Source organism: Crinia signifera, chromosome 3 (assembly GCF_055691185.1).
Source record: "Crinia signifera chromosome 3, ASM5569118v1, whole genome shotgun sequence".
In the NCBI taxonomy this organism is placed as follows: Eukaryota; Metazoa; Chordata; class Amphibia; order Anura; family Myobatrachidae; genus Crinia; species Crinia signifera.
Window position 1 is genome coordinate 276,948,954 of NC_139219.1, and position 12,066 is coordinate 276,961,019.

Sequence of the window (12,066 nt, forward strand, 5' to 3'; positions counted from 1 at the left end):
ATAAATAAAAAGCATATCAACTTTTTTTTCTATTATCACTGCACCCGAGCAGAACATAAAACAACAGAGCAAGTCAAAGAACAAAATGAGGTCTCAGCTTGAAAACTTGTTATCACGCACCATATAAGATTCTGCCTGCAACCCCAAACTCCTTGTCCTATTCCGGTGTAGGATTGGTGCAGTAGCTCACAGCCTTACACTGAGAGACATGTGGCACAGAGCACATCCAATAGTGTCAGCAACCTTTCAGACCAAACACAGCATAACTGAGGTGTGATGGTACCAAACAGTGAATAAAGGTTGCTGGGAGATGAATGGGCTTTGGGAGAACACTGGTACATTCAGACCTTTTACTTCTCATCATTGACCTCAGTAATACCCCAATAACACACTGTCGATCATAGGAAACACATGGAAGACACACAGTATTATATACTTACAAATGAGTGCAGAGCTGCAACTGGAACGCGGACTTCCCTGTTCCCTCCTGCCTGAGCATCTGGACAGTCATGTGAGGCTGGGAAAGAAGATATAGACCGCCTCCTGAATGGGGAGGGAAATAAGCAATCACACTGAGTACAGCTTACATTATAACACCCCTATTCAACACAAAAACAAAACACAAGCCAATCCTCGATCTGCATAATACAGTACAATAGGCAGCCCAGGGCACTATTCTTGAGCCTTGAATGCAAGAACCACAAAAGCAAAACAAACAAGCCACATCAACAAAACTGTTAAAAAAAAAAAGTATGGTTATCGGAATCAAAACACTACTTTAAAAATGTAACACATAAGCAGCTTTGCAAGGCTGACAAAAACAAAGAAACACATTTTGTATACACTGGACTATTTTAATTTTTTTTTTTAAGGTAAAACACAAAGAGAAAAGTGGAGCTATGGCAAGGCAATGTATGTGTGGACTATTTTAGGATGATACCTAAATACAAGATTAGCATACAGCATCTTGAAAAAAATTATTATTTTTTATTATTATTTTTAACGCAAAAAAAGAAAGGTTAAGTGGAAAGCCCCCGTCATGCAGACTAAAAGGAAGCACATAGCAAGGAGAGAGGAGAGGAAGAATCACCTGGCACTGTCAGAATGATGACCCAAGAGGGGAGACTCAGACAAGCTGTAGGGAGAGTTCATAGGTCAGCGAGGCACAGGAAGAGCAGTGACAGGGAAGCAGGAAACAGAGCACAGAAGATCAGATTATGTATCAGGGTACATGGAACAATACACATGGCTGTCCATACTTTGGGTATTCAACAAGGTAAAACATTTCTAGAAAAAACTGGCACAAAGCAAAAAAGCTGAACATCTTAACAACCAGATTCTGTTGGTGGGGTTTTGGTTTCTTTATAACGAGACTCAAAAACAATGAATGAGCAGAACATGCCTGTCTTACATTGCTGCTTCATTTGCTGCACATCGGATTTCTTATATGTGCCCTTTTGAATTTATAAAAAGGCAGTAGGTCTAATAACAGATTATTTTGTAAATATACACAAGCTGTGTGGAATAAACACACCTTGGTGTCACGGGGGGGGGGGGGGGTGTCGGTCTTCGGTTTAGAAATAGAGGGCAGTATTCAATCCCCACCACCATTTCCGACAGGGAAATAGTGATGGACGCCTATTCAATGCTGTCGTTTACTACATCAAAGGCAGAATTTGACAAAACGGGTCAGACTTTAAAACCAGTCGGAAACCAAGTAACCAGGATTGATGAAGGCATTTTGGCTATAACCTCCACGGCTTGTGTAGCCCACCATCACAAGGTACCAGAAGAGGCAGCCATCAAAACAGTCTATTTTCATTCCATCCACAAGTGTGTGAAGCATGTTGGAGCGCACTATGAAAGTTACACTGTGGGAAGTGAGCTATACAAAAGGCACAAGGCCTGAATGAGAAAACGGACACTTGTATAGTAGTATGACAAACCGTTCACGGAAAGCTCCACTTGAAGTACATCCTGCTAACGTAGGTACCATGAGTTATAACCATTTGTCTGTTATTACTAAATGTTAACAAATGAATACAGCATGTAGAAAATATATGATTCCTTACAGTTACATCTGCAAATAATTGTAGGTTTGCATGACCTGCATGTGTGTGAACTTGCCCCCTCTAGACCTTGCATACAGTTACCAAAGAGATGGAGAAAAGTAGTCTGCTGTGGTGCACAAGAATACGATCTGATGTGGTGCCTAAAAATAGAACTATATATTTGTTAAAATACAATATTTCTAAAAAGGGCATACACATGGGGCGATTTCAGCCCCTTTTCTAAACGATCTGACTAGATAGTGTCGAAAAGGAGCATGAATCGATCCATGTGTATGCCTTGCAGCGATGACGATGTGCGGTTTCACACGTCGTTATCGCCTGCAGGGAAAGCCAGTGCTTGCACTGAATTTGACTAGATCGCGGGACTTTGCCTATTAAACATAGGCAGAGCCCTGCTCAGCACGGGCGCTCAGCACACAGCATTGTGGGACACCCGCAATGTGAGAGATTGTGCTCAGCAAAAGTGCCTTGTCACCTTGTGTGTACAGGGCTTAAAGCAAAGTGTATGCTCAAGGGAAAATGTAAAAAAATTAAAGAGTGAAGCAAAAAATAACGTGTATAAAAAAAACCAAGTGGTCTTAATTTTTTACATGTATTTTAGGATTGGTTACCAAAAAAAAAAACCTCTCAAAGAGCCAACATTATATCCATACTTTTGAGATTTTCTTTTCTAATTACCTTATATATTAAAGGGAACAATACAGTTCAGACTCAAATAATATAGCGACAGAGCAGCGGCACAAACACACAGCCATTTATAGCACATCTATGAAAATCTTGCTTGTGCCATTACAAAAGATGGCAGACAGCAGTTCATACAGAAACACAGATGCCAGGAGGTGGATGTTTTGCCTTGTTTTGGAATCCGAGCAAGGCAGCCATCAAAACAGTCTATTTTCATTCCATCCACAAGTGTGTGAAGCATGTTGGGTGCACTATAAAAGTTACACTGCGGGAAGTGAGCTATACAATGGCACAAGGCACGAATGAGAAAACGGACACTTGTATAGTAGTAGGACATAACCTGCACGGAAAGATCCACAATGGAGACACCAATTGAGTTATTACCATGTCTGTTATTACCCAATCAATTTTGACCCCGAATGTAAATGGCAGAAGTGTGATGTTATACAAGCAAGGCCGGAAATCCCAAGCTGGTACTTAGATTCCCTTGGAAAACGGAAGATTCGGGTGGGATGGATTTTCTGAAAAGCAGGCCCGCTCATCTCAAATACATACTGTATATACTTAATACAATAGGATTAATATAGGGAATACATTCATTTCATATTCCTTTATTTCTATTATGTTTATAAATTAGCCCAATCATGGAATGTTATTATGGGAATTACTTATTAAAGTTTATTGAATGTTTTAGAACTTTGGGATTATCCCTATATTTTTATATACAATAATCCCACTGTGATCAAACCTATATTAAACCTAATAATTTGTTATTGCATGCTTTATGGAAACATTTATAACTGGAGAAATTACAGTATATAGGATATACACACTTACATTATTCAATCTCTACCTACAGGTCTAATTAATGAGTAGAGGGCCAAAAACTATAATTGTACAATGGGAAGAGCAGCAATAACTCAAATGTATCAATAGAAGGAATTCTCTCCCTAATTATGGCTGCTATGCAGGTATAAACAACATGTAAATCATGTATATGTACGCCTGTAAAATCTATGTTACTCCCTGTATTGTTTCTATACAGCATGTAGAACAAAGCCAGGTTATAAATGCAAATCTAGTTTCAATTCATTTGGTTTAAAAATCAAACCTTGAAAACAATGCATAGAGTACATGGTGTTATCTGGCTGAGGGCTTTGTAAGCACATCCGAGTCAGAAGAGCAGTCTATGTTCTGCATAACCATTCTACAAAACTTGTACATATACTTGTGAATATATATATATATATATATATATATATATATATATATATATATATATATATATATATATATATATATACATACAGTAATTGTATATTTACAAATTGGTTTATTTTGGCAAACTGGTTATTATCAAAATTTTTTAATCTACTCCACAATTTGGAGATTAAAAATAAAAAATAAATCTACCCGCATCCGATAACAGTCACTGCAAAAATATTGATGTTTTCAGATCACGGATATTTTCAAGGATCAATGCAGGTCAAGACATTTGCAAAGCCGGTTTGTAAAATAGACTTTAAAAAAAAAAAGGACTAATAATTAACAAGTATATTTTACTTCTACACACACATTCTATTGCTTAAACCTTCATTATGATGCCTATAAATGTAGAAAGGACACTATGCAGATGTTTTTTAAATTCAGCGATTATCGGTAAATTGCAAAGGCATATTCTTTGCACTGCGCATAAGCCAACGTCCAATAGCGATGCCACTCTCAGCGCTTCCCTTCAAACAGAGCTGTTGACAGTGTCACTGTTTGTGGTCGTGGGTTAGGGATTGTTGGCAAACACGCAGGCATGTCGCTGGCTGCACTTTCATACTCAAACAGCGTGGCTCCAGCGTCTCTATTAGGCTGCAATGCTAGACGGCTATTGATTAACCAGATCGGAATATCGAAGGATCTATGTATCCTGCGGATCTAAGTAGCTGCGAGTGTGTACACAGCTGCTGTGCCTTTGCTTCAGTGGGTGCCTCTGTACTTTTTCAGGCCTGCTGGATTTTATTGCACAATTTCAGGCTTCCTTAATCACAGTTGCGATCACAATAGTGTCCATCAATGAATGGTACACGATCCTTGGGTCGACACATAAAAAGGTTGACATACATTGGGTCGACAGAGGAAAATAGTTGATAGGCCTATGGTAGACATGGATGTAAAGTCAACACAAGCATTAATTCTAAAATGGCTATTGTGCACATGCACAGGCGCTCCCAAATCCCCCAATTGTAGATTGTGCAAACAGAATTAGAAGCAGCACAGCATTTTCAATTTAAAATTTTTCTTTGGTAAAAGTGTCCCGTAATATCGGATGTCTGTTTAAAGAGAGCAGGGGATTCTCAAACTCGGTCCTCTGGACCCCAACCGGTGCACAAGTGCATTCATTACTCATTGACACATTTTGAAAGATCCACAGGTGGAGCTAATTATTTAACTTGTGATTCTGTGAGGAGACCTGGAAAACATGCACTGTGTGGTGTCCTGTGGACCGAGCTTAAGAACCAGTGAGTATATAAATGTCTGAGTAATACTTTACCAGCTATATTGGAGTTCTCTAAGGACTGTTAACATAGTTATTAAAAAAAGAGATGCATACGGATGACCAGCATTCAAAACACGAACGCCGGCATGAACTCGACAGGCAGGTGCCGTACAAGCACAGCGTCCCAGCTGTTTAGAAACAGCCGGACCAGCAGACACTGCGGTCATGGACTCCCAGTTGCCTAGCAACCCCAGAAAAATAGATCAACATGGAAGGTTTAACGTGGCGCCCTGGTTGGCTCACAAATTGCTGGAAACCATGCTTGCAGCTTATAACAGTTGCTAATGATGTTACGAAATGTTTTCAAACGAAGTCCACAATACGTATTTAAAGTGGTTCTTATTGTAATGCTTTATAATAAAACATATATTTTTTTTAAATATGATTTCCCAGCCCTTTTCGAGCCTGCAGGTTTGGCTCTTTGAAAAGCGTTCATGGAAACAGACGCTAGTTCAGAAAGATAGGGATACGCGGAATGAAAATGGAATTCGCATTCCATCTATTTTATTATTTATTTCAAGTTATAGGTATATAGCGCAGCATATTCCATTTCGTTTACAATTGGAAACAACAGTGATTAAACCAACAGAGGAAGGAGGGCCCTGCTCGCAAGCTTACAATCTATTCAATCTTTTTATCTATTCTGTGCAGAAACTGACACTATTTTTACAGTTTTGTGCAGAACGGCAAGAATCAATAGCCCCTTATAAAAAAGGTACAAAAAGCTTAGCAGTATATTTGAAGCATATCCTACCAGACATTGATGTATCTTGAGGTATCTTGCATCTATGTTGTAAAAACACCTCAAACCCATGAAATACACACAAATATATTTTATTTGTGCATGAAAAAGGTTTCAAAACATGAAACAAAGTTTGCGTACTATCTTAGGTACTGAATTTGAATGCTAAGCAATCATTTTATTGCACATATTTAGAGCCAGTTACATATCATGTCCTCAGTAGATAGTGGATAAGGGATACTCAACGCATGTGCATACAGATGGGAGCCAGCCTTATCTTTGGCCGGCGCTCGCCAGATGCCTTTCACTGGCGATATAGACTGGGACGCGCGTGCGTCGATGCGCGCCCAAGTATCACGGCGGCTGGGCAGCGTCTCCCTGCCCGTCTCCACTTCAGGGAGACACTGCCCAGTCCGGGGGGGGGGGGGGGGGGAGGCATTGGGGACTCCCACCAAGCTCAGTTGCCATGGGGCACACAAGCGTCTCGTGCGTGCACCGCTGGAAGGCGGTAGAAACGCCATCCACTGCAAAGATAAAGCCGGCTCCATCTGTATATACATACGAATTTGTTTGGCAGCACCCATCGGTTACTATTATTAGGAAGATAATATCTATTCTTCAGTTGCTTACTTCCTCTGGTATCTCAGATCTCACCATGACTGTATCCTTTGAGGCGGTGAAAGTTTTTGATCTTTTTAACATAGGATCATTTATGTGAGTAAATCGTTGACATTTGGTTTTCTAGATAAATTAAATCAGTATTTTACGCTCCTTTTATACAGGAGTCATGACTGAAATAACTAGTGGAAGACATATTTGACACGTTAAAGTCTAGGGCCACAGGATAGGGGTTCCCTTTTCACCCCTTTTGTTGGCCCTGGCACCTTTGGTCATTACTTACATAGAGACAAACTATTTACTGGTGTAACTGTAGGCTGACCTGAGAGTAAATTAGCACTTTTTGCTAACAACATAATGCTGTTGGTCTATAATGACACTCCTTTCTATTGTTGATTTGATTCTTTTGCAGGGTATAGGGTTCATTTTAATAAGTGTATCGGGATTTCCACTGTCTGGTCCTAATACACTACACAATAACCCCTTTTATAGTTCAACCTTATCGCTCAAGCTTGGTAGAGGTTTAATACAAACACTATACAGGGCTACAATGACTAAATACAGATTTACTTTGGTTTCTTAAAATAAACATCTTCATACACTTTGTATTATTCTTCATCAGTTTGAGAATTTTTAGAAGAAATAACATTTTCCCCCTATTTTTGAAAAGATAACAAAATTGTTGCTTTCCCCTCTCTTAGTTGGGACAGGTAGCCTTATTGAAAAGTGTGATTTTCCTTTAAATCTCATACACCATTCAGAAGTTATCCTAACATTTAAGAAAAACCTATATGGTTTATGAATCACTATTGGTGAGGTTTTTATGGCAAGTGATTGTTCTTTCCAAAACTACGGTTATCCAGGTTGCAGGATGGTCTTAATACTAAAGCATTTTTTTTTTTTGAAGGTTAGGTATTTCAGCTATATGGAGAGGTCTTTGACCCGGGAGATTGGGAAGGGGGGGGGGGGGTAATGCAGACTTCCACTTCAATGCATGATAAATATATCCTTCCCCAGTCAAGCTTTTGTATCCACCTATAAGACAGACACTACATTCCATCTCTTTCTGTTTGCATTTCCCCTTTTTCGGAGACAGGACCACTAATGATTTGGATACTCTCCTCAGGTACACTGCCTTGCAAGCCTTGTTATTGGACTGCAGATTTGTTATGTGGCACTGCCGATAGATATTGGGATAAACTAATTTCTACATGGCAAAAATAATTAGGACCAAATAAACGCAAAACACCTATGTACTATAACAAACCTATGTCTTTTTTTGCATCCCTCTATGCTTCAGTAAGTGCATTTTAATCATTACAGAGTATACATCTCAGAGTCAGAGAGGACATATAACAGAGACTGGATCACATCACCCTAAAGCAAGTTTCTTTCATCAATTTTCCGGTACTTGTTTCCTAGAACGGCGCCCATCGCGGGCATCGCATGCCATTATAATGGCATGCAATGCGACCGATGCGATGCCCGCGATTTTACATAGAAATGCATAGTAAAATGTAAATCGCGTCAATCGCATCGCATGCGGCCAAAAAATCGCATGCGATGCGACCGACGCGATTACCGCGATTTTACATAGGGAACAATGTTAAATGGCCCACAGACCCCCAAATACCCACCCTGAAGTGTGAAATGGCCCCCCCAATTGTTAACGCCACCCCACGATCAACGTCAACCCGATGCGTGGCGAGCGCAGCGAGCCCGCGAGGGTCGGCGGTATGCGTCCTCCGACCTTTTCATACCCCCACTATCCACGTCGGCGTGGAGTTCAGAATAGAAAGTGTGGCGAGCCACCGAGCCCGAAGCGTGGCGAGCCCCGCGAGGGGACGCGGATACCTGTGAAGCCCTCGAGGGAACGCAGATACCTGTGAAGGTATCCGCGTCCGCTCGCCACACTTTCTATTCTCGCCACACTTCAGGGTGGGTATTTGGGGTCTGTGGGCCATTTAACATTGTTCCCTATGTGAAATCGCGGTAATCGCGTCGGTCGCATCGCATGCGATTTTTTGGCCGCATGCAATGCGACCGACGCTATTTTTTCCTTGCGATGCCTAAGATCAAAATCGTGGGCGCCGTTCTAGGAAACAAGTACCAATTTTCCTAGTCTTGCCAATCGTTATTTTGAAATCTTGGACTGTGCCATCTCCACCTTTTCTATGTACTCTTAAGGCATGGTTATTCCAGATCTTATATTTTGACTAAAGATCTACATTGATCTTGTGTGCTAAACTTTAACTCCTTCAGTGGTGCATTTTTTTTTTTTTAGGGAGTGCAAAAAAAAAAAAAACCTTGCTGAGTGTCCCGGGGCGGGCAGCGCATTAGCTGCTGCCCGACCCTGCCCCCAGCAACCTGGCTGTGTGCGGCCTGACATTACAAGGTCACGTCGCACACAGCCAGGGGTGGAGGAGGCTAGGCAGCAGCTGAAGCAGAGTTCAGCGCTCAGCTCAGCGGCGTTAAGCAGTGCAGACAGCAGCAATCCCAAGAATTTTCGGGGTTTGCCAGTCTGGGCACTGTAGCATAGCCCGGAAAATTCTCGGTAGTGCCAGGGAAGCGTTAATGTATTACCCAATCATGCTTACAAATATGAAAAGAAGAGAGAAAGAGGGAAGAGAGCCAGGGAACTAGTCTCTCTACACATTTTACTTTGTATCCATACTTAGAATATCATAATAAAAAAATTAAAATAAATTATATATATGAACCTTGACGAAAAATCTTCGTCAATAGAGTTGAAACTACATAACCAAAGTCTGGTTTTATTCTTGAAACGGTGGGAAATTCGGTTAAGTGCTACCCTGTACGTACATATTATCAGACTGTTTCAAAGCAGCCTTGGGAAGGCACCCACGTACTATATTTTATTGTTTATGGCAGGCATGTCCAAACTATGGCCCTACAGCTGTTGTGCAACTACAAGTCCCATAATGCCTTGCCACTTTTTTGCTAGTAGGGAGGGGTAAAACTATTGCAAAGCATGCTGGGGTGTGTAGTTTCACAACAGCTGGAGGGCCATAGTTTGGACATGCCTGGTCTACAGAGTGCCAGCTATTCTCTTCATATAATATAGATCTACCAATGTCACTATATATAAAAGGCTAAATCATGCTCCCCTTTTTAAGGTGAAGTACCGCCAGTGACCACTAGAGGCCACTCAATGGACCAAAATTACTCCTTAACAGAAAGTGAAACCAAAAAGGATCAGTTTAAAAAAAAATTATGGGCAAAGAAACTCACTAATGGGCTCTGCACTCACTAATACCCCTTTTACACCAGAGGTTGGACCCGGGATATTGCCTCTCCAGTCAGGGGCAGGGCATGGTGTAAATGGGCTGAAAAAAAATAACACGGGTACTGTTCCCCGGGAATCTGACCCGGGAAATGTTCAGGGTCGGATACGGGGCTTATCCGGGGCTCAGGGTGGTGTAAATGGTCATTATCCGGGTTATTTGGCAGGGAGAAGGCCGCAAAGAGCTGATTGGTGCTTCTGCGGCTCTGGCAGATAGTGTCATCTGCCGGAGACCCGCACATGGAGCAGCGCAGCAGCAGCAGAAGCAGCGTTACCACGCTGTGTGCAGACTGTGCCCTACACTACAGCAACAGTCTGTGCTGGAAGCACTCTCCCCAGTGAGTTTACAGCCTCATCTGCAGGAACACACGCTGGCTGTCACACAGTGTGTCCCAGTGTGTTACAAGTTTGTATTCATACGCATCTTCATCTTTCTTTATGAGAATACATTACATCTATAAAGATTCCAATGTATGATGATTTTATGCATATTTTCAGCTTAATAAAGCAAAAAAACTTGGAGTGTCATGTTCCATTTGTTGTGACCTCATCAACAGGCCAAAAATCCATTTTTTAATGACAGCAGCAAGGAAAGGCAGGGCTGATCCGTTCTCAGTGTAAAAGGGCATTACCCGGGAATAACCTGGATTGAAGTGCAGTGTAAATTGGGTCTGAGGCAGGGCATGCCCTGGTAATTTCCCGGGTTCAATTTCCCGGGTCCTACCCGGCATTCTGGTGTAAAAGTGGTATAATACCCCCTTTCACACTGCACAGGTCTGACCGGGGTTGTTGCTGGGTCGACCTGGATCTCTGCGGTGTGAAAGCGCAAAAAGGAAAAACTCAGGTCTAGCAACACGGCATTCCGACCCGGGTTCAAATAAAAAAATTTTGCTGGACAATGTAATCTGGTGGAGCGACCCTGGTCCTGTTTACACGATATCAGCTCCAAGCGCTGCCTCATTCCCTGCACCCCAATGATGTGCCACCGCTCGGTCCCTGTGTGACATCAGCGACCTGGCTTATTGCCGGGTCGCTGAAGAGAGCTTCACCTTGCAACTGAAATGTTAAAAGGGGTATAAATTAACGAATAAAAATAATAATAAGCAGTGGACATTTAGTTCATGTATTGATCAATGTATTTAAGCCTCCAGCCATTGGCATAGATTCACACTTTTCTGCAGGTCCTACTCTACTGTTAATTATCAACATAGCTATCACATTAGTGTTAAGCGGTGTACACACAGGGTGATTTTAAGCACATATGGCTGGCAATATGGTCACTGAGCGGCCATATTGCCAGTGATATGTATGTGCTGTGGGCACGCAGGGTGCGCGCTCACGTGTTCAGCTGCTAATGGTTGCTGGTCCCCCGGCAGAGAGTCTCCTTTTTATCAGTGACCAGACGATCGCTCATGAAAACAGGACACTGAGCAATATATTGCACCATGTGTACACAGCTTTAGACTTCAGGCATGCAATCTGCTCACAGCGACTATGCTTTCAAAGTTGAGGCAATTACCAACACACCTGTTGCATAGCAAATAGGGAAATAGCTGACCCAAGCTATGATAAATAAGTTAAAACAGGGTGCATTTGGTGTGCTAGGAATGGTGAGTGCCAATGATTAGTGCTTTTTGTTCATTAAATTATTTTGAATTAGTCTCTTTGCGTTCACATTTTCTCATGCACCCGGTTTTATCTTATTTTTCATAGCTTGTGTCAACTATTTCCCTAAGTGCTATGCAACAGGTGTGTTGTAACTGCCTCACCTTTAAAAGCATAGTTGCTGTGAGCTAGCATACCTGAAGTCTAAAGCAGCCCATACACGCTGCTTTATGGACGTGCTTTCCGTGCTGTACTAGCACGGATCAAATCGCATTGCATTGCATGTGCACACGTTGTGCATGCAATGTGATGCGATTTGATGAGAACTAGGTACAAAACGTATGTGCAAGCACATACTTTTTGTACTGTGCGATGAGGTGCGCGGGAGCGCGCACCTCAAAGCACACATCGGGTCAGCTCTCATAGCAGCGTTGATAGGGGTGCTTTATGCTGTGTACACACAGTGCGATGCTGCTTGCAATTCGATTGGGAT

At 41.9% G+C, this 12,066-nt stretch overlaps 1 protein-coding gene and 1 non-coding gene across 7 annotated transcripts in view; both read right to left on the minus strand.

Moving 5' to 3' along the window:
* LOC146064527 (autophagy-related protein 16-like) overlaps positions 1-12,066 on the minus strand; it is a 48,582-nt gene that overhangs the window by 10,315 nt on the left and 26,201 nt on the right. For 4 of the 6 annotated variants that reach the window (XM_083178107.1, XM_083178110.1, XM_083178106.1 and 1 more), the window contains 2 exons: positions 1,091-1,135; positions 441-543 (listed from right to left, as the gene is read on the minus strand). In XM_083178107.1, the coding sequence (XP_083034233.1) occupies positions 441-543; positions 1,091-1,135 (148 nt within the window). The remainder of the gene's footprint in view (positions 1-440; positions 544-1,090; positions 1,136-12,066) is intronic. The other 2 variants (XM_083178109.1, XM_083178111.1) reach the window with 1 other exon arrangement.
* On the minus strand, positions 90-369 carry LOC146066004 (small Cajal body-specific RNA 6). The gene has a single exon (XR_014472807.1).